The 24179-nt window shown below is 44.3% G+C and overlaps 1 protein-coding gene across 2 annotated transcripts in view; it reads right to left on the reverse strand.

Annotated features, from left to right (window-relative positions):
• Window positions 1-24179, reverse strand: part of smad10a (SMAD family member 10a) — a 105900-nt gene that overhangs the window by 27632 nt on the left and 54089 nt on the right. The window contains exons 3-6 of one of the 2 annotated variants that reach the window (XM_072282914.1): window positions 9047-9221; window positions 4313-4333; window positions 2762-2995; window positions 520-675 (exon numbers count right to left, since the gene is read on the reverse strand). In XM_072282914.1, coding sequence (XP_072139015.1) covers window positions 520-675; window positions 2762-2995; window positions 4313-4333; window positions 9047-9221 — 586 coding nt within the window. Of the gene's footprint in view, window positions 1-519; window positions 679-2761; window positions 2996-4312; window positions 4334-9046; window positions 9222-24179 lie in introns of both variants that reach the window. The other variant, XM_072282906.1, reaches the window with a different exon arrangement.

Below are 24179 nucleotides of genomic sequence, written 5' to 3' on the forward strand. Positions count from 1 at the left end.
GGAATTTCCCAGTGGCCAACCATTCAAATTCCTAACCCCATTCCATTTCCAAAATGTCAGTTCATGACTTCCTCTTTTGCCAAGAGGCACTTCTCAAAGTGCAGAAGCAACACCTGATATTCTGTCTAAGAAGCCTCCAACCTGATTTCTCCTTCCAGTACTTTTTTCCACTCCTCCTTCCCTCATTTCCTCACTCTGGCCTTTTATCTCTTCTCTTCACCTGCCTAATACGCCCCCCCACCCATTGCCCTACATTCTTCTTTTTCTCTGATGGTCTCCTCCCCTCTGATTCCTTTTTCACTAGCCCTTTACCTTTCTCACCCACCTGGCTTCACCAATCACCTTCTAGCCATCCTCCCCCCCCGCCCCCCCCCCACCTTCTTAGTTTGGCTTCTTCTCCCTTCCTTCCGGTCCTGAAGAAGGGTCTCGGCCAGAAATGTAGACTGTTTGTTCATTTCCATAAATGCTGCCTGACCTGCGGAGTTCCTCCAGCATTTTGTGTGTGTGTTTATGACTTACTGTGGTACGGCTGTTTGAGTTGGGGGAATCCGTTCTGCTGAGATGGATGAGGGGGGGCTGTCGTAGGGGGTGTCGGGGGAGGTGCTATCTGTTGTAGTGGTGGAGCAATCTGTAGCAAGCCTTCACTGTGATTCATGTTGAGGAGCGAACTGTTGGCTGCTGAGAGAAAGCAGGTTAAAAGTTATCTTTTGAGTGGAAAAGTAATTCTTCAATTACAACTGAAGCCACAGTCGCCATGGGGGAAATTGAGGCACCACAGTAAGGTAGCCAGTGAGCATGACATTATTAAGAGTTCGGGGTGTCAGAGTTCAATTCTGTCATCCTCTATAAAGAGTTTGTACGTACACTCCCCCAAACAAGTGGGTTTCCTCCGGGTGCTCCAGTTTCCTCTCACAGTCCAAAGACAAATTGGTTAGTAGGTTAATTGGTCATTGTAAATTGCCCTGTGATTAGGCTAGGGGTTAAACAGGTGGGTTGCTGGGCAGCACAGCTCAATGAGACGGAAGAGCCTGTTCAGTGCTGTATCTCTAAATAAATAAATACAATTCTTGAAATGATTTAAACATTTACATTTCGATCATCTCACCATGTTATCAGAATGATAAGGAAGGTAGGTAAGAGATACCTTACCCACAGACACCAACTCTACCCATAGTAGAATATAAAGACAAAGAAATCTTAAGTTTTATTTGTTACATGTACATTGACACGTACAATAAAACATATCATTTGCATGAAATCAAATCAGCAAGGATTGTGCTGGGGAGCCTGTAAGATTAGCAACACTTCCAGCGCCAACATAGTATACCCACAATTTATTAACCCTAGCCCGTACGTCTTCAGAATGAGAGGGGAAACCAGAGTATCTGGAGGAAACCCGTGCGGTCACAGGGAGACTATTCAAGCTCCTCAGTGACAGCAGTGGGAGCTGTACCCAGATCGGTGATCAATGGTGTTACACCATCTGCTATACAACCATGGCACCTTCCTTGCAGAAAGAAACTTCATAGAATTATTGCATAACAAGATGTTTGTACCATCTCTATGAAGTTCGGTGACACAAGGCCACAGAATCTAATCAACTGTGGAGCCAGCATACACACACAAACTATTGTTGGCAGAATCTCAGATGGTGAAGACAAGGCATACAGGAGTGAGATCAGCTGGTTGGGTGTTGTCGCAACAACCTTGGAATTAATTGTGGACTTTGGGGGGGGGGATATTGAGGGGGTAGCAGTGGAAAGGGCGAGCAACTTCAAGATCCTGTGCCTCAATGTCTCTTAAGATTTATTTTGGGCCCAACACATTGATGCAATTACAAAGACAGCAACTATATTTCATTAGGAATTTGAGAACTGGTATGTCTCCAAAGATTCTGGCAAGTTTCTGCAGCTGCACTGTGATTAGTTGCATCGCTGTCTGGTACGGAGGCACCAATGCACAGGATCGGATAAAAGTTGTACAGGGTTGCAGAGTCAGCCAGCTCTGTCACGGGCACTTGCCTCCCCACCATCAAGGAGATTAAAGGTGATTCCTCAAGAAAGTGGCGGTCATCATTAAGGACCCCCCCATCACCCAGGGCATGCCCTCTTCTCATTGCTAGAAGGCACAGGAGCCTGAAGATGCACACACAATATCTTAGGAACAGCTTCTCCTCTCCGGCATCAGATTTCTGAACACTCCATGAACCCTGCCTCACTGTTTTGCTATTTCCACTATTTATTTATTTTTTATACATTCTTATTACAGCTTGTAATACTTTTTTACATATTGCAGTATACTGCCTGCCACAAAAGAATAAATTTTATGACATGTCAGTTATAATAAACTAAATTCTGATTCTGTTGGGGAATTCTCAGGAATTAGTAGCAAAAGCTACGTGCAGACACTCGAGTGGCTCTTGTAGCTTAAAACACCGCTGGACTCAACAGATGGACACCCTGAGCCAATAGACTGGTCCTGGACTTATTTTCCATCTGGCATAGTTTGCATTTGTTGTTTGATTGTTGGGAGTTATTGTATTGCTATATTTACCCTCTATTCTTGGTTGGTGTGGCTGTATCGAATCCAAATTTCCCTCGGAATTAATAAAGTATATCTATCTATCTATGATAGAGGAGGCTCTCTTCAATCTAATAAACAAGCTTGACAACAGCATTCAGGCAGGGCTTTGACCCTGGAGTAAGGAGGCAAGACTTGGGAATGATTCGCAGAGGATCTTTCAGTAAGATTGTGTACTCACGAGGCGGCGATATGGGAATGTTTGGATAGCTGTGCACAGTTGATCTGGACGTCTCCGGTAAAGGAAGTATTGGTGGCGGGAGAGGCTGAGTGTAGGTTTCAGATGGTGGCAGTGTGCCCGGCGGATGCTTGACTGGTGGAAGTCCGTGTTCCTCAGGGTGAGGCATGACCTGTGGTCCATCCAGCTGCACGCATTCATGGACAAACTCATCCTTCACCAGCCGGCTGGGTGGAGCTAACACACACACAATGGGGAAAGCTCAAGGTTATATTCAGTTCTTCATCAATCTAATGACTAATTGGAAGGAAAGCAAAAGCAGACAGGACCAATAGAACATAACATGGAATAGTACACGATGTTGTACCAGAGTAACCTACTGCAGTCATCTAATCCTTCCCTTCCCCATAGCCCTCCAATTTTACTTTCATCCATGTGCCTATCTATGACCCTCTTAAATGTCCCCAATGTATCTGCCTCTACCACCATCCCACTAGCGCATTCCATGAAGTTCCTCTTGCATCTCCTCTCCTTGTATTGTATCAATATGCAATATTCCACATTCATTACTTGGATCACTATACTCGAGAATATTCAAAACAGAACCAAAATATTACAACTTTTAATTCCAGGTAACCACTACATTGACATAGAACACTACAGCACAGTACTAGCTCTTTGGCCCACAACATTGTGACCTTTTAACCTACTCTATGATCAATCTAACCCTTCCCTTCCACATACCCCTCCATGCTTCTATCATAGGCAGAATAGGTATAGGTATCCTCACTATCCGACAAGTTCTCGCCAGCACATCCTGTCACTACCCACCACGTACTTGGGCTGCAAAGACAATTCCAGTGATAAAGTTGAGACACAGCGACAGGCCATTCTGTCCCATCGGAATTTCCTATCCATCCAGTTCTTCATGCAGACTTGGCAAAGAACGGCACAGCACAGGCCCTTCGGCCCACAATGTCATGCCGAACCAATTAAATTTATGGCCAACTAAACTAATATCTTCTGCTTACACCATGTCCATATTCTTCCATTTCCCTCACATCTGAGTGCCCATCTCAACGTCTCTTAAATATCCCTAATGTATCCATCTCTACCACCACCACAGGCAGCCACTGCTCTCTGTGTAAAAATTTGCCCCTCACATCTCCTTTGAACATCCCCTCATTTTAAATGCATGCCCCTCTGGTATTCAACATTTCAACCCTGGGGAATTATAGTCTGTCTATGCCTCTCATAATCTTATAAACCTCTATTAGATCTCCCCTCAGTTTCTACCACTCCAGAGAAAATAACTCAAGTTTGTTCAACCTCTAATCCAGGCAGCACCCTCTCCACAGCCTTGACATCCTTCCTAAATTGAAGACAATACCCCAGATGCAGTCTAACTATAGTTTTATAAAGCTGTGACATAAATTATTGGATAATAACCCACAAAGATGCCATTCATCATAAGGTTGCAGTGTTAAGATTCTCTGAGATAGCAACAGTAGCAAGGAGCATCTCAGGTCAAGATGAGCAACGTGAAATACTGACCTGTATTTTGGAGGCTGAGACCTGCAGGAGGAACAAACAAGAGGCAGTTTAATGCACCCTATCAAGTAAAGGGGAGGGACAACATACAATGTGGGGGTGAGGCACCCAGCTCAGTTTTGGCAACCAGACAGTAACAATGGTCTGACTAGGGCCACTACACTGGTCTTTAAATACCTAACACACACTGAAGGAGAAAATGAGAAACTCACTGAGCCAGGGGTCAACTTTGGGATTATTACGATGGAGATGATCATTGGTCCCCTGTCTGTGCTGACAAAGAACTACTTACCCAAATATTATTGTTTTAACTGTGGCCAGCGGTCTCCCAAACTCTGCCATGAATAGTCCTAAGCCCGGCTGCGAAAGGAAGAAGGTTGGATATGGGGCTAGTGACCCCATCCCGTAAAACCCCAGTGCAACAGAAATGCCAACAGAGGCTCCTGAAACCTCGTCCCTGGGACAGGAAGGATCTTCGAAAATGGGCCATACCTGGGGACAACTTGACAGAGGGCTCTGTCGGGCTGCTGTCGGCAGCCTCAGGAACAAGCAGAGAGGAGGAGGGTGGGTGGAGAGAGGAAAGAGAAGGGGGACAGGTGGGAGGGAAGAGGAGGGGGGACGGGTGGGAGGGAAGAGGAGGGGGGACGGGTGGGAGGGAAGAGGAGGGGGGACGGGTGGGAGGGAAGAGGAGGGGGGACGGGTGGGAGGGAAGAGGAGGGGGGACGGGTGGGAGGGAAGAGGAGGGGGGACGGGTGGGAGGGAAGAGGAGGGGGGACGAGTGGGAGGGAAGAGGAGGGGGATGGGTGGGAGGGAAGAAGAGAGGGGGATCAGTGGGAGGGGGAGATAGACAGACAGATATGGGAGTATCACACCATTTTAAGCAAAGCTTGGGAGCCTGGCCACCTTTAAAAAAACCCTCAACTCCCCTCTAATCTAATTACCAGCTGTCTCCAAGCTTCTGAAGAGGCTCCATTTTCACAGGCTCCCATGTTAATTTTGTCCATAAGGTGAAAAGTACATAAAATCACTCATTATGGTAACCAGACCCTCCACAGCACTCTATTGAATGGTGTTGATGAGGGACAATTAACATGTACATTTACTGCCCTCCCACTGCCTAATTACAATGGGATGTCCCATGCTCAAATGGCTGGTTTAGTCGAAGTTATGTTGTTTAATAGAACATTGAACATTACAGCACAATACAAGCCAGAAACTTCTAAACTGCAATATGGGTTTACTAAGGATAGAGGAACTAGGAACACAATTTTCATACTACAAATGCTTTCAGAAAGGGCAATTGAATATCAAAATGATGTCTTTTTATGTTTTATTGATCTCACTAAAGCATTTGACAAAGTGCAACATGAAAAATTATTTCAAACTCTCACTAAACTAAACATTGACGGAAGGGACCAACAACTGCTTCAAAATTTATATTGGAATCAAATGGCGGCGGAAAAAATTGATGATAATATAAGCAGTTGGACTAAAATTCAAAGAGGAGTTAGACAGGGATGCGTTGCCTCACTGGAATTATTTAATATCTATAGTGAAATATTTCTCAGGGAAATAGAAGACCTAGATAGGATAAAAATGAGAGGTGTTAACATCAACAATATAAGATATCACCCTAATAGCAAGTGCTGCAGAAGACCTATAAATCCTCCTAGACAAAGTAGTACAAACAAGTGCAGATTTTGGTCTAACCATCAACTGTAAAAAAAACCAAATGTATGGTAATATCAAAACAGCAGGATACTCCCAACTGCCAATTGTACATCGGTAACCAAGAGATTGAACAAAAGACCAGTTTTAATTACCTTGGTAGTTTTATACCACAAGATGCTAGAAGTAAAGTAGAAATAAAAAGAAGAATTGCCATTGCCAAAACCAACTTCCAAAAAATGAAACCCATTTTTACCAACAGACACATTTCTATGACAACAAGGCTTAGGCTACTAAAATGTCACATCTGGTCAATCTTGCTGTATGCTTCCGAAACATGGACTATAACACCAGAACTCCAAAGAAACTTAGAAGCAACAGAAATGTGGTTTCTTAGAAGAACGCTGAAAATATCATAGAGATAGGGTAACTAATAAGACAGTACTCCAACGTGCCCAACAAAAATATCTCTAATGGGAACATTAAGTGAGAGGAAACTTAAATTCCTGGGCCATATCATCAGAAAGGGAGAAATAGAATGCCTTACATTACAAGGCCTTATGTCTGGGAAATGCAGAAGAGGAAGGCAAAGAAGAAAATATATGGACACTGTGAAAGAACTAACAGATCTAAGTGTGCGAGGTATCATTGACGCTGCGAGGGATCGTTTGATGTGGAGTGCCATGATTGCCCAAGCGTGTAACGTGCAAGGCACATGAAGAAGACGACAAGCTCTTTGGACGACGATGTTGTGCCGACCTTATAACCATCTGAAAACTCAATCTAACCCTTAACTACAAGAAGGGTCAGAGCCGTCTCTATTTCCTGAGGAGACTGAGGTCCTTTAACATCTGCCGGACGATGTTGAGGATGTTCTACGAGTCTGTGGTGGCCAGTGCGATCATGTTTGCTGTTGTGTGCTGGGGCAGCAGGCTGAGGGCAGCAGACACCAACAGAATCAACAAACTCATTCGTAAGGCCAGTGATGTTGTGGGGATGGAACTGGACTCTCTCATGGTGGTGTTTGAAAAGAGGATGCTGTCCAAGTTGCATGCCATCTTGGACAATGTCTCCCATCCACTACATAATGTACTGGGTGGGCACAGGACTACATTCAGCCAGAGACTCATTCCACCGAGATGCAACACAGAGTGTCATAGGAAGTCATTCCTGCCTGTGGCCATCAAACTTTACAACTCCTCCCTTGGAGGGTCAGACACCTTGAGCCAATAGGCTGGTCCTGAACTTATTTCCATCTGGCATAATTTACATATTATTATTCAATTATTTATGGTTTTACATTGCTATATTTATACTCTATTCTTTGTTGGTGCAACTGTAACGAAACCCAATTTCCCTCGGGATCAATAAAGTATGTCTATCTATCTATATCCATCTATCTAACTAATCTAATCTACTAATAGTGTATTATTTCCCATGGTTCCTTAAGTTTGTTATAGTCAGAGAGTGGTAATGGGGACAAGCTCCGACTACCTATTAAATGCTCCCAATGGCGTGCCTCTCAAATAGCTTCTGATAACCAAGTCGAGCTCCTGGTCTTCATGTGTGGTTTAGCTACTAAGCCCAGCAAAACTGTTTCTACTGGAGCAAAGACGGGTGACTGGCACCTAAAAAACCAGTCGCTTTACTCAGATGGGACTCATCATCCATAGTTGGCAGCTCATCTGGGAGAAGATAAACTCTGATCTCAAACTTCTGCTGCCTTGCAGCTCTACCCACTCATGAGGAAGGCTTTGGGAGTAAACCCTGAGGAAAAATCCGGACCTGGAGTCCTTGAGGCAGTACTGAGTCGAGTTCAATGCTGACTGGAAACCCCTGCTACACTGCTGTATTGGTCTCTGCCGTTCCCTTGGATTCATCAACTGTGTGGAGAGGGTAGAACCTGCTACAAGGGCAACAGGTTGTTCTCTGTATTGTTCTGCCCCGGCTTGTGTATCACACTGATAGCTGGGATGCCACATCCATGGTCAACCCCAACCAACAGAGAGCCTCAAACAGAACACAGTATAGTACAGTACAGGAACAGATCCTTCAACCCAAGATGTTGTGCCTGAAGATTGACAGGGTGACAAAGTGTGAGGTGAACATTTATGTAGGACTGTTTAATGTTACTGGCACTATTATAATAAAACAAGCGGTTGTACAAGTTACAAGAGTGACCAATGCAGCATGAGAGTGTGTCTGTGAGTTGGGGAATTGTAGTGAGGTGTGGCAGGGTGTTCAGACAGGGTGTACCTGTGTGCTTATCTAAGAGCTTCTTAGACACTTCTATCATATTTGCCTCCATCATCATCCTTAGCAGTGCATTACAAACACCCACCACTCTTGTTTAAAAAAAACTGGCCCGCACATCTCCTTTGAACTTACCCCTCTCAATTTAGCTGCCTACTCTATCCATGCCTCTCATAGTTGTTTAAAGTCCACCAGGTATCCCCTCAGTCTCTGGCATGCCAGAGAAAACAACCCAAATTTGTCCAACCCCTCATTCTAGCTCATCCCCTCTAATCCAGACAGCATCCTGGCAAACCTTTCTGCACCCTCTCCAAACCCCCCACTTCTTCCTACAACGGGGCAACAAAACTTGAATGCCGTACTCCAAATGCAACTTTATAAAGCGGCAACGTAACGTCCCAACTCGAACTCAGTGCCTCGACTACAGGAGAGATTGGTTGTCAATTGTCAAAGCAACTTCCTCAACTGTCCTCCCATGGCAAAACTAGCAGTCTGGGTTCCTACGAGACAGTGGCACCTGATTATTGAAGGGAGGTGACATGTAAATTGGGTTCTGGCTCTTGTTTGAATTTAATATTTACTGGAGTTCATTTGTAAGTACGGGGAGTCAATAAGTTAGGTGCTTGTAACCTGACAAGGCATGTACTTCTAATCTATGCTGATCCAGGGTGTTAAAATGAAAGGCTGACAAGCCAGTTATTAACTTGGAATAATTGATAGCATAGCAGAGGGTTATAGGATGTAAATAAATGAAGGTACCGGTTTCAAATCACAAAGAGTCTCTGCTAAAGTCATTAATGCACATTTGATACTCACCTATCCCAGGCGACACAACTCTTTCGTAGTGGTAGGGGTTGACACAGACGCTATCATATTTCAAATCAAAAGCAAACTGACAGAACTTGGCGTGCTTCAGCTCGTTCTTGTGCAAGTCTGGCCACCGCCACAGGCGTGCGTAGATCACATGTGGAAAGCCTTTCCTGCCGGCGACCTGAAAAACAGGCATGTTAGAGTCATCTCAAGGCCAAATACACATATTGTCAATCTTTTTCAACGAGGCAAACCATTTCTTTCAGCCAGGAGGCAAAGGCTGTCTCTCAGCATGCAGGAGACCATGGGCTACCTACAGCAGGTATACAAGATACTTATCAGGAGCGCTGTGTGCGCAGAGCTCCTCAGCACTGTCAATGATCCCTCAACAGTCTCTTTGACCCCCTACCATCAGCAGGAGGTACCGTAAGCATTACAAGGACTGTTAGGATGGGAAACTGCTTCTTCCCCCACGCCGTAAGACTACTGAACTTCCTGTTACCACCCAGGTCTCATCATGTTTGAAGCACCAGTGGCACTATACTGTTTAATTTTTAGCTTTTGTCATAAATGCACCTAATTGATTGTTAATTTATTTGTGCCAATATTACCTTATGTTGTGTGTCAGTCATATATACTATGGTGTGAACCTTGGTCTGGAGCAATGCTGTTTCATTTGGCAGCACATAGTTGAATGACAATAAACTTGAACTTGTATCTGAAGACGTTGGAGAAACAAACTTGCAAAGTTCTCCAAGTTCACTAGAGGATAAGCAAATCAAGGCCACTATCCTCTCCTGACTCAACAGTCCCAGCAGTGGGGCAGTAGTGACACCTCCCTTCCAGGTTTAACACCACACTCCTGATGCAGAGCCTCCATTTTGAGCTTTGTGGTGTGGAAAAAAATTACCAGGTGGGCAGAGGAAAAGATCCAAGGACGTGCTGAAAGCCTCCTTCACAGTAGCGTAGCAGTCAACCCAACATCATTACAGTGTCAGTGACCTGGGTTCAATCCCACTCCCCCCAGCCCCCCCGATGGGATGAATAGCCTCTACCTCCATTCTGTTCAAAACCAGTGACAACACGTCAATCAGACCTGCATTAGCAAACAACCATGAGTCTTGTACAAAAACAAAACTCTCCTAACATTACCCTTCTCGCTCAGTTGGTTTTCTTTCCAATTCCTAGGCAGGGTGGAGTAGAATGCATGTCTCAATCCTACTTCCCCAACTATCAAGAGCTTCTTGACATCACTTGTCTCCAATTTCATGCCTTCTCACAGGGGGAAACAGTCTTGCCCTGGCCTCTCGATACCCTGATTAAATCACTCCTTTAGCCAAGGAAATACAAACCAACTTCAGCCTGGGATTAAGACCCAGACGTTCTCCATGACATGTGGAGTGTGCAAATCTCCAGATGGCAACAAACACAACAGACAGTAGCATGGTGGTATGGCAGTTAGTGTAAACACCAGTGATCAGAAGGCTGGGGTGCAATCCCCACTGCTGTCTGTAAGGAACTTGTATGTTCTCCCTACGATCATGTGGGTTTCCTCCCGGTGCTCTGGTTTCCTCCCACATTCCTAATTTGTAGGGTTAGGGTTTGTGAGCTGTGGACATGCTATGTTGGAGCCAGAGGTGTGGCGACACTGGCCAGCTGCCGATCACAACCCTTACTGATTTGATCTGACACATTTCACTGTATGCTCTGCCGCACATGTGACAAATAACGCTCATCTTTAATCTTCAGTAGTTTCTCATAGGTTTCCCCCAGGCGCTGGTGCCGCATGGTAGTGTAACGTTATCATCAACAACCCCGGTTCAATTGCACTGCTGTCTGCAGGGAGCTGGTATGTCCTCCCTGTGTCCGTGTAGGTTTCCTCTGGGTGCTCTGGTTTCCTCCCATGTTCCAAAGACACATGGGTGTAATTGGGCATGGAGGGAGGGAAGGGTGGATAGGTAAGTAGGTAGGTAAGTAAGTAAATAAACAGACACCCCACTGAGTCCCAAATCTCTGCTCCATGAGCAGGTACATTTGGGATAGAATTGAGAACATCAAGGTGGAGAGTGAGAAGCACACAGAGCCATCCCGTGAATGAAGTAGACAACTTTAGAAGGATGTTGCCTGGATTGGGGAGCATGCCTTATGAAAACAGGCTGAGTGAATTCGGCCTTTTCTCCTTGGAGTGATGGAGGGTGAGAGGTGACCTGATAGAGGTGTATAAGATGATAAGAGGCATTGATTGTGTGGATAGTCAGAGGCTTTTTCCCCTGGCTGCCACAAGAGGGCACAGGTTTAAGGTGCTTGGGAGTAGGTACAGAGGAGATGTCAGGGGTAAGTTATTTTTTTTTACGCAGAGTGGTGAGCACATAGAATGGGCTGCCAGCAACGGTGGTAGAGGTGGATACGATAGGGTCTTTTAAGAGACTTTTGGATAGGTACATGGAGCTTAGAAAATAGAGGGCTATGGGTAACCCTAGTAATTTCTAAGGTAGGGACATGTTCGGCATAACTTTGCGGGTGAAGGGCCTGTATTGTGCTGTAGATTTCCTATGTTTCTAACTTTACAAGCTATTAATAAAGGCATACAAGATGATAGAAGGCACAGATGGAGAGGACTGCCAAAGACTTTTCCCTAGGGCAGAAATGATTAATATGAATGAGCACAATTTTAAGCTGTAGAAGTATAGGGCAGGATGTCAGAGGTTTTTTTTTTATTCAAACAAAGAGCATGGTAGGTGTGTGGAATGCACAGCTAGGGTGGTGGTACAGCCAGATACATTAGGGAGTTTTAAAAGACTTTTAGATGGGCACATTAATGAAAGAAAAATGGAGGGCTATGTAGGAGGGAAGGGCTAGATTGATCTTGGAGTAGTTTAAAAGGTTGGTACAACGCTGTGGGTCAAAGGGCCTGTTCTGTGTTCACGTACACATCCATCATTGCCGTCCATGGAAGAGCTTCCTGCTCCCAGGTCAGCCTCATCAACCGAAGAGCACACAAAATCTTTTCTTCCCCCTTTATAAGCGTTTATCTAACTCACTGTTAATATATATCGAATATGATTCCACCACTGACATGATGTAGTTAGTCCCTGGGTGGTGATTAGCCCACAACATTATCCCACACACAAATGGCCCAGCATAACAAAGTGGGCGGTTCCCAGCTTCTCTTGTCCACTTGAAAGGGCAGCGGTGGTTGGTGCTTGAGAGAAAGACACCACATCTGGCAAGAAACATTTCCCACATGGCTGCTTGAACTCCTCTTCCTGTAGTGCCTTCCACAGAGCTACAAAGCACAGAGACAGGTAGGTCCGTATCCCTCCAATCACTTCCTATCCATTCTCCTTCAACTGTCTTTTAAATGCTGTAATTCAGAATCACAATCAGGTTTATTATCTCTGACATTTATCGTGAAATTTGTTGTTTTGTGGCGGCAGTACAGTGCAAAAGTGAAATATTACTATAAGTTACAACATAGGAGGGAGGAGATGATGGCGGCATGGCGCGACGCAACGCAGCACGCACGCGGCCGTTCAAAATGAATATCGATTATGTGGAACTAGGAGCTGTGCACAATCTGGATTTGATGGAGACAGCCATGAGAAGCGCAGAGGAACATCTGGAGTAACTTCTGAAATGCCTGCTTCGCTGTCGCTGCTACTGTGCGATCGAGAATCTCCGGAGACGAAGGCCCCAAATCCTCGGCTTTGCGTATCGCCTGTTGCTGGGGCCGGGGCCGAAGCGCTCGGCAGAGATGGTGCTCGTTGTCGAATAGGTGGTCGGAGGCTCGGAGTTTTTCGGACGGACTCGGAGTCGGGCTATGGTCGGATGCTTCCACGATGCTGCATCGGCAAGTTGGCGGCGCTGGAGGTTTACCGTCTGCGTGAGATGATGGGACTTTCGAGAGACTTTGAGACTTTTACTGTGCCATGGTCCGTTCTTATCAAATTATAGTATTGCTTTGCACTGTTGTAACTATATGTTATAATTATGTGGTTTTATTAGTTTTTAAGTCGGTTTGTCATGTTTTTTTTTCATGATATTCTGGAAAAACATTTTACCATTTCTTAATGCATGCATTACTATGACAATAAAAGGGGACTGCATGTCATAATAATCATAATAAAATATAAAAAATTAGTGCTAAGGAGAGCAAAAATAGTGATGTACATGGGTTTATTTAGAAAACTGATGGCAGTGGAGAATAAATTGTTCCTAAGACATTGAATGTGTGTCTTCAGGCTCTTGTAACTCCTGCATGGTAGTGGTGAGGACAGGGCATATTCTGGGTGATGGGGGCCCTTAATGATAAATGCTGCCTTTCTGAGGCATCGCCTTTTGAAGATGTCCTCAATGCTGGTGCCCACCATGGGTGATCTGCAGATTTTTCCCATCCTGTGCATTGTTGCCTCCAAACCAGACGACAATGCAACCAGTCAGAATGCTCTCCACAATACACCTGTAGAATTTGTAGGAGTCTTTGGTGGCATACCAAATGATCACTTCCTCTGGCAGCTCATTCTATCTACCACCAGCTGCTCTGTTTCTTCATTGATATTAGTCTAGGTCCCTGAACCTGTGGTACTGGAGCCTCAGGTCCCACACCACCATGTTCAGAAAGTTACTACCCCTCCACCATTAGGCTCCTGAACCAAAGGGTTCAACTTCACTTGCCTCATCACTGAAATGTTCCCACAACCTATATGCTCACTTTCAGGGGCTCTATCTCATGCTCTTGATATTTATTGCTTATTTATGTGTTATTATTATTTCCTTCTTTTTGTATTTGCAGTTTGTTGTCTTTTGCACACTGGCTGAATGCCCAAGCATGTGTGGTCTTTCGTTGATTCTATTATAGTTATTATTCTATTATGCATTTATTGAGTATGCCTGCAAGAAAATGAATCTCAGGTTTGTATATGGTGACCTATATGTACTTTGAACCTTCAGGTAGAATCATAGCTACTGCTCTTAGCTCCTATAGTTTGAGAGCAGTTCTTTGTTGTATAAGCTAAGAATTAACTAAATTGCATTTCTGGTGTATTTTTTCCCCCCATCAGAAATGATGAAAGTTTCAGGAGAGTTGGTACATCACCAATAACATGCACAAATTTTTACAGATGTAGAAACAGATTTCACAACATATGTCAGTGATATTAAACCCAATTCTGATAAATAATTCTGAATTTTAGTAACTCTCCTCCCCAAAGCCATTAATACAGATTGCATCACTGACATTAGTCCAGCTTCCTTACACTTGATAACCCCTCTGAAATACTGACTGTATCTCTGCTGATTTCAATTTAGCTCCCTCAAGCTATCAGTCAACTCTCTCACCCCAGCGCTGTGTGAATGGTTAGATCTCAACTGATATTAATCAACCTCAGTCGCACTGTCACCGAGTAAGCTCTGCCAGCAATCCTTCCTGATGTAACACTGCACTCTGTTACAGCAGAGTTCAAAGTGACAACCTGTTGTTGTGCTGGGGTAATCAATTAACGGTTACATTAAAGTATTAGACCTTTATATTAATTAGTTAATGCCTGTTACGCCACTGGAGTTTAGAGCAGCAATGAAGGTCCTCCATCTCTTTCTGTCCTTGGCCATCTTCTCTACTGTGCCCCAGGTGTGCTTTAGACCAGGGGTCCCCAACGTTTTTTGCACCACGGACCGGTTTAATATTGACAACATTCTTGCGGACCGGCCGACCGGGGTGGGGGGGGGGGGGGTGTGGAGTGTTCAAATAGGGTTGCCAACTTTCTCACTCCTAAATAAGGATCAAAAGTAGCAAATGCGGGACATTTGTGTTTACCCCGAGAAAGACTACCATGACCATGAAGCCTTGTGCGGGCGCCTGTGTGTGCATGCGTGTACATGCCTATTTTTTTCTTTTCTACAAATCGGTTTTGGTTTAATCTTCCTGATTCTGTTAAGTGAAACTACACTGTACATACATTATTTCTACTTTATATAGGCTGTGTATTTATCATATCATTCCTGCTTTTACTATATGTTAGTATTATTTTAGGTTTTATGTGCTATTTGGTATGATTTGGTAGGTTATTTCAAGTTCAACAGTGCGTGACAGAGAATGAGGAAAGGTGCAGCTGACCCATATCATTTCCTCACAGCCCAGTAGCACAAGCTTTGCGGCCCAGTGGTTGGGGACCGCTGCTTTAGGGTCCTCATTTCTGTGTCTCTGGTACAGTGCCAAGTGTCTTTGGTCTCCCACGTTTCCTCCATCCTTCAGGGGTCCAGTGAAATTGTCTTGATGATGGAGTTGGCCTCTCCTCTCATCACGTGCCCAATCCGTCTCTAACATTTCCTCATAATGACTGTGGCCATGTCCCCTTGGTGACACTGAAGAGTAGGGCACGGTTGGAGATCTCCCTTGGTCAGAAAGTACGGAAGTACGGAGCATATCCCGCAGGCTCATGGTGTAGAATGGAACAGCTTGGCAAGGTCATTCTCTGTCACGCCTCAACCTTTTGATCCGTACAAGAGTGTGGGCAGAACACAGCTCTGGTACAGCTTCACCTTGGTGTGCATGTTGTATTTGCTTGATGCCCATATGTGGCTCATTGATCTGAAGATGTTTCTAGTCTTCCTGAGTTTGTACTGGATGTCGTCCTCAGATCTTTATATTGAGTACTAAAATAATTGTATGGTCGTGGTGGCCATGATAGATGATTTCAGTGTTCTACAACCTAGAATTAAAATGATCCCGAGAATGAAAGACCATAAGACCACAAGATATAGGAGCAGAATTAGGCCATTTGGCCCATCAAGTATGCTCCGGAGTTCATCATGGCTGATCCAATTTTCTCTCAACCTCAAACTCCTGCCTTCCCCATGTATCCCTTCATGTCCTGCTCAATCAAGAATCTATCAAACTCCCATTTTCTCCCATTTAGAAAATAGTCAACCTCTTAATTTCTTCTACTGAAGTGCATGACCATATACTTCCAACACTGTATTCCATCTGCCATATTTTTGCTCATTCTCCTAATCTATCTAAGTCCTTCTGTAGCCTCTCTACTTCCTCAAAACTTGCTGCCCTTCCACCTATCTTCACATAGTCTGCGAACTTTGCACAAGCCATCAATTCCATCATCCAAATCACTGACATATAATGTAAAAAGAGGTGATCCCAACACAGACCCCTATGGAACAACACTAGTCACTGGCAGCAAAATAGAAAAGGCTACCTTTATTCCCACTCTTTGCCTCCTGCCAATCAGCCACTGCTTTATCCATGCTAAAGCTTCGCTGTAAAACCATAGGCTCATAGCTTGTTTAGCAGCCTCATGTGTGACACTTCATCAAAGGCCTTCTGAAAATACAAATACACAACATCAACTAATTCCCCTTTGCTTATCCTGCTTGTTATTTCTTCAAAGAGTTTCAACAGATTTGTCAGGCAAGATTTTCCTCGAAACTATATCCTTAACAATCAACTCCAACATCCTCCCAACCACTGAGTTCAGTCTAACTGGCCAATAATTTCCTTTCTTCGGCATCCCTCCCTTATTGAAGAGTGGAGTGACATTTGCAATTTTCTAGTCTTCCAGAACCATTCCAGAATCTAGTGATTCTTGAAAGATCATTACTAATATTTCCGCAATCTCTTCAGCCACTTCTTTCAGAACCATGAGATGTACACCATCCGGTCCAGGTGACTTATCTACCTTCAAACCTTTCAGTTTCCCAAGAACCTTCTCCCTAGTAATGGTAACTTCACACACATCATGACCCCTGACAACTGGAACTTCCACCATACTGCTATGTCTTCCACAGTGAAGACTGATGTAAAATACTTACTCAGTTCATCTGCCATTTCCCTGTCCCCCATTACTACCTCTTCAGCATCATTTTCCAGTGGTCTGATATTTACTCTTGCCTCCCTTTTACATTTTATGTATCTGAAGAAACTGTTGGTATCCTCTTTAATATTATTGTTTAGCTTACTTTCGTATTCCATCTTTACTTTCTCAATAACTTTTTTTTTAAGCTGTCTTCTTTTGGTTTTTAAAAGCTCCCTGATCCTCTAGCTTCCTACTAATTTTTGCTCTATTAAATGCCCTTGCTTTAGCTTTTATGTAGGCTTTGACTTCTCTTTAGCCATAGTTGTGTAATCTTTCCTTAATACTTCTTCCTCTTTGGGATGTATATATCCTGTGCCTTTCACATTGCTTCCAGAAATTCCACCCATTGTTGCTCTGCCGTTATCCCTGCCAGTGTTCTTTTCCAATCAATTCTGGCCAACTCCTCTCTCATGCCTCTGTATTTCCCTTTACTGCACTGTAATACTGATACAGGGTCATCGTATGAGGAGTGTCTGATGGCTCTGGGCCTGTATTCTGAGCAGTTTAGAAGAATGGGGGGGGGGGGGGAGAAGGTCCGGATTTCGTTGAAACCTATCAGACATTGAAAGTTCTAGATAGGGTGGATATGGAGAGGGTATTTCGTATAGTTGGGGTGGGGGTACTACTAGAGGGCACAGCCTCAGAATAGAAGGATATCCCTTTAGAACTGAGGCTACATCCACACTACGCCGGATAATTTTGAAAACGCCAGTTCGAGAAAAAAATGATAGGCGTCCACACTAAGCGTTTTTCAAAATATCTCTGTCCACATTAGACGGATATTTGGGCGAATCTCCTCTTACTGGGCATGCGCAGGACACACAGAAAACAAGCGAAGAGGAAACAGTATACTTGGTGCGCGTTTGTCCAGTTACAGAGTAGAAAAACTTAAAAGGAATTGCTCTTGGCTCTCATGCAGGAGGACTTGAAACTAAAAAAAACTAATACTGGAGCGTATGGAGGCAACCGACAGGGAGTTCACGGACAGTATGACCTGGCTGACGACGAATATTGAAAAACTGACTAACTCTGTTGCGTTAATAAAGCACCTTGTTAAGTGTATAAAACATGTCTGCATCAGTGTTATCTTGTATTCCCATACAATGTTACATTAGGCTGTTACACATCTATTGTCAGAGAAGTACTTGCATAAATAGGTAAACCACCTTCATACAAGCAAGGACAGAAAACAGGGCAAAGTGAGAATACTTATTTATTCAGTAAGCTATGGGTCAAAGTATTTGGTGAGTACATTTCTAACTCTTTTGGCTTCAGTCTCGTTGCTATCTGTTCTGAAATTGTTAGGTTCTGCAAAGCGCAGAATCAAGTATCACTGTGATGATTGTACGCTCTAGTATCAATTCTTTGGCGACAATAAAGTAGTAATGATAATAAGAAGAATAAGAAGAAGAAAACAATGAAATGCCGCGCTGTCGCCATCTGTTCCGGCATGTCATGACAGCGGTTTTAAAAAGCTCTGCTTACCCCATACACACTGCAACAGATATTAGGCGTTTTCAGATTCATTCACTCTGGAGACAGTTTCTGAAAATCTCCATTTTCGGGGGCTGAAAACACCATTTTAGTGTGGACAGAGGGTCAAAACAAAGAGAAAAAGCTTCATTTTCAAAATTATCCAACGTAGTGTGGATGTAGCCTCAGGTGAAGAATTTTGTTAGCCAGAGGGTGGTGAATCTGTGGAATTCATTGTCATGGACAGCTGTGAAGACCAATTCATCGAATGTACTTTAAACAGAGATTAATAGGTTCTTGATTAGTCAAGATGTCAAAGCTTATGAAGAGAAGGCAGAAAAATAGGGTTGAGAGGGATAATAAGTCAGTCAAGATGGAATGGTGGAGCAGGCTCAATGGGCCAAATAGCTTAATTCTAATCCTATGTTTTATGATGGGCATATAAAGTCAAAACATAAGTCAGCCACAACCTCACTGAATGGTGTCTTTACTTCCTTAAGAGGTTAAGAAGTTTCAGCGTGTCAGTGAACACTGACAAACTTCTACAGTGGTCCTGTTGAAAGTATCCTGGCTGGGTGCAGCACAATATGCGATATGCTGGAATGCAAGAAGCTGCAGAGAGTAGTGGGCTCAGCCCAACACATCTTGGGCACATCTCGTATCTACAGGAGGTGCTGCCTCATAAAGGCAACATCCATCGTCAAAGATCCCCACCACCCGGGCCAGGACAATTCTCACAACTGCCATCGTTCAGGAATCAGGAAAGGAACAACTGACTATTGTAGTGTAAAGTGGTCACGGTGTTACTAATACTGAAATAGTGATTAAGGTTACAGACACATACACACACACAATGCAGGAGGAATTCAGCAGGTCAGGCAGCATACAAAATAAGTAAATAAACAATGTTTCGGGCCAAGACCCTTCTTCAGGACTGAACAGGAAGTGGGAAGACGCCAGAATAAAAAGGTGGGGGTGGGGGTGGGAGGAGGGGAAGCAGGACAAGCTAGAAGGTGATAGGTGAAGCCAGATAGTTGGGAAAGGTGAAGGGCTGGAGAGTGAGAAATCTGATAGGACAGGAGAATGAACCACGGGAGAAAGGGAAGGAGGACGGGCACCAGTGGGGGGGGGGGGGGGGGTTAATAAGCAGGTAAGGAGAAGAGGTAGGAGGTCAAGTACAGAATGAAGGAAGAGAGAGGAGAGAGTGTAAAATAAATAAAATTTCTGGAAGGAGAAATCAATGTTCATGCCATCAGGCTGGAGAATACCCATAAAGAATATCAGGTGTTGCCCCTCCACCCTGAGAGTAGCCTTATCTTGGCATGATAGGAGGCCATGGACTAACATGTCAGAACAGGAATGGGGATAGGAATTAAATGATTGGCCACGGGGAAATTCCACTTTTGGAGATGAAGTAAAGGTGCTCAGCAAAGCAATACCCCAATTTATGTTGGGTCTTACAAATTAAGAGGCCGCATCAGGAGCACCAGATACAACAGATAACCCCAACAGATTTGCAGGTAAAGTGTTGTCTTACCTGAAGGACTGTTTGGGATCCTGAATGGAGGTGAGGGATGAGGTGAATGGGCAGGGGTAGCATTTCTCTTGCTTACAATGATATGTGCCAGGAAGGAGATTAGTGGGGAGGGACAAATGGACAAGGGAATCATGGAGAGAGCGACGATTCTTGCAGAAAGCAGATAGTGGGGGGTGGGTATAAAGATGCCTTTGGTGGTAGAATCCCTTTGAAGATGGCGGAAGTTACAGCGAATGATGTGTTGGACACAGAGGCTCATGGGGTGGTAGTGAGGACAAGAGGAACTCTATCCCCGTTAAGGTGATGAGAAGATTAGGGCTGTACAGATTGGTTCAAGAACAGAATGGTTGAAGGGAAATATCTGTTCTTGAAACTGGTGGCGTAGGTAGGGTTGAGGAGAGCGCATGACCCGGAAACACTGACCCCCCCCCCCCCCCCCAAACTATCAAGTGCTCCTTGACTTCACCAGTCTATAACCTCATGCATTCTTGCTGGGGGAAATAATTTTGCCCTACCCTGCCCTCACAATACCTTGATTAAGTGAAGGAAAGACAAACCAAATTTAGCCTGGGATTAGATCTAGACATTCTCCCTGGGGTGTGCAAAACTCCAAACAGCAACAGCATTACAAGATGGGGGGTTACGGCTGCATCACAGTTAGCGTAACACTGTACAGTGTCAGCTGTAAGATCAGGGTTCAATTTCTGCCGCTTTCTGTAAGGAGTTTCTACTTTCTTCCTCTGACCTTGTGGGTTTCCTCCAGATGCTCCAGTGTCCTCCCACAGTCCAAAGACATACAGGTTAGGGTTAGCAAGCTGCGGGCATGCTATGTCGGTGCTGGAAGTGTGGCAATACTGCAGGCTTCCTCTAGCATAATCCTTGGACTGCAAACAATGCATTTCAATGTTTCAACGTACATGTGACAAATAAAGCTAATCTAATCTTTAAACATTGCTCTAACATAATCCCTAAAGGGTTCAGAAGATCATCAACCTATTAACCTTTTAATTACATCACAACACTGATTTTAATTCAAATCTCTGTTCATGCATATTTTGCAGCTTCGTGCTATTTACGAAATGCTCTAATCTGAGGTCGAAAGTGGACAGCCTCCAACTTTAACTACATTAAGTTCCATTTGCCAGTGTTGCTCACTTGGTTAATCTGTCCATCTGTCTCTGCAGCCATCTACATTATTTATTGTGCCGTACCACTTAGTGACATCGGCAAATTTAGATAAAAGGCTTCATTCTGACAACTGACAGGTATGATAAAAAGCTGAGACCTCTGTGCAGATCTCCTAGGCAAGCTACCAGAAAAAAACTGCCAAATCTATTATTTCAAATGCAGAGTGGATGCCTGGAATCAGTTCAACTTTAGTTGTCATTCAACCATACACATGTATACACCTAAACAAAACAGCGTTCCTCTGGGGCCACGGTGAAAAATTCAGTACATACAGATACGAAAGCACAAAAAAATAATATGAGTTCAAGTCCCTGAATGGCTGGGCCTGAAGATCAATGATGCAAGGGATGCTGTCTTGGACCACGCTTCTGCAAGAACATGTATGCAGCAGTTCTCCATCTCGCGCTGGGTCAACCACAGGCATTTCAGCTTGTCTTCCTGGGAGTGAACACCGGAGAGCAGCATTGATGGGATTCCAGCACTCCCATCGCACCTCTGTCCTGTCCCACATCGCCTCTGGCACCTCCTCCACTGGGGGGTTGTAACAGGTGACACCACGACATGAGGACCTGGTCCGAGCAACAACTTACCATCGGTCCCACCAACGAGCCAGGCTTGCAGTATTTGTTATTATCAATGTCCAACAGGGTCTTGTGATCACAAGAAAAACATTTAGGACAAAAATTAGCACCGTATCTTGTACCAGGCACTACTTCTTCCCTGGGTGGCTGTGGCGGGTGACGATTTGGTCCTTTGCTATCCAGCAAATTGCTAATGAGGTATCCTTGCAGTAGCTGGTGGTCTTAATATTCAGCAGTGTCTTGCAATCATAACAAAGACGTAACGGACAAACAATGGCGTCCTGTCCCACTCACTTCAATAGTAAGCAAACGCTTTGAGAGGCTGGTCAAGGACTACCCACTCTGGGCCCCCTACAATTCACCTACAGACAGAACCGATCGACAAATAACACAATAGCCACAGCTCTACACGCCATCCTTACACTTCTGGAGAAGAGGGATGCTTATGTGAGAATGCTGTTCTTGGACTACAGTTCAGCATTCAACAGCATAATTCCCTCCAGGCTTAACAAGAAGCTCAGAGACCACTGCCTTCACCCTGCCTTGTGCAACCGGATCCTGGACTTCCTGTCAGATCATCGGCAGGTAGTAAGAGTGGGCTCCCTCACCTCTGCCTCTCTGACCCTCAACACAGATGGCCCTCAGGGCTGCGTCCTTTACTCTCTGTATACCCATGACTGCGTCGCCATCCACGGCTCCAATTTGCTAATTAAATTTGCTGACGATACTACACAGATTGGCCTAATCTCAAATAATAAAGAAGCAGCCTACAGAGAAGTCATCACCCTGACACAGTGAAAACAACCTCTCCCTCAACGTCTCAAAAACAAAGGAGCTGGTTGTGGACTACAGGAGGAACAGAGGCAGGCTCACCTCTATTGACATCAATGGATCTGGGGTTGAGAAGGTGAACAGCTTCAAGTTGTTCGGTATACGCATCACCAAGGATCTCATTTGGTCTGTACATACCAGCTGTGTGGTGAAAAAAGCACAACAGTGCCTCTTTCACCCCAGATGGTTGCAAAAGTTTGGTATGGGCACCCAAGACCTAAGAACTTTCTACAGGGGCATAATTGAGAGCATCCTGACTGGCTGCATCACTGCCTGGTATGGGAGCTGTACCTCCCTCCACTGCAAGACTCTGCAGAGAGTGATGCGGACAGCCCAGCTATCTATAGATCTGAACTTCCCACTATTCAGGACATTTACAAAGACAAGTGTGTATAAAGGACTCAAAGAATCATTGTGGACCCAAGTCACCCCAACCACAAACTGTCCCAGCTGCTACCATTCGGGAAATGGTACTGCAGCATAAAAGCCAGGACCAACAGGCTCCAGGAGAGCTTCTTCCACCAGGCCATCAGACTGATTAATTCATGCTGATACAATTGTATTTCTATGTTATATTCACTGTCCTGTTTACATACTATTACAGATTACTATAAATTGTACATTGCACAATTAGACAGAGACGTAACAAAGATTTTTACTCCTCGTGTGTATGAAGGATGTAAGTAATAAAGTCAATCAAATTCATTAGTTAGACCTGGGGAGGCTGGTGCGACTAAGCACGCCGCCATCCTACCTGAAAATGCGTTACTGAAGTGGCGGTAGACGTAGATGCCATGGGAGCAATTACAAAACTCTAAGGCGAATTCAAGTTTGGTTTATTAGTGTCACATGCAGTATGCAAGTGAAAATGAAAGCAGAATGCAGAATAAAGAGTCACACTTACAGAGAAAATGAAGAGCAGGCAGACAATAAGCTGCAAGGTCAAAACAAGGTAGATTGTGAGATCAAGGCTCCATCTCATCACATTAAGGAACTGTTTAATAGTCTTATAGCAGTGGTGTAGAAGCTGGCACTGGAAAATGGAGTGTTGGCCCAACCTAAAAGCAGCACATCTGAGCCTCCATACTGAAGTACATGGAATGATGGGCATACTCCACAGATTAGGCAGAGTGGAACCGGTTTATAGGGAACTATCAGTCATCATAGCTGAATGGTCATCACAGATACCGTAAGAAAATAAAAATATTAGCTTGCACTTCACTCTGCTTACTTTAGATGCAACAGACAGATTTCCTAAGTTAGTAAAAGGTGAGTTTAATTAACAAAATTAAAATTAAGGAGAAAAAAAATAAGGGTGGTAAGGTCTGTTTGTTTGTTTTTACACAGAAAGTGGAGGGTGCATGGAACCCCCTGCCAGGGGTGGTGTTAGAGGCACATACATTATGGACATTACAGAGTCACTTAGATAGGCAGAGGGATGATAGAAAAATGGAGGGCGATGGGGCAGGCAAGGGTCAGATTAATCTTGGAGTAGGTTAAAAGACAGTGGGCGAGGAATCTATACTGTTCCAAGTTCTGAAAATTAAAAATGTGGATCTATTTTTCTTAAATTGAGAAAGAAAAGGAGCTCAATACACTTTATAACGCAGGCAAGGAACAGCCGCCTGCCCCAACATATCTGGCTTCAATGAGATGAATGTAAA

Source organism: Mobula birostris, chromosome 2 (assembly GCF_030028105.1).
Source record: "Mobula birostris isolate sMobBir1 chromosome 2, sMobBir1.hap1, whole genome shotgun sequence".
Classification (NCBI taxonomy): domain Eukaryota; kingdom Metazoa; phylum Chordata; class Chondrichthyes; order Myliobatiformes; family Myliobatidae; genus Mobula; species Mobula birostris.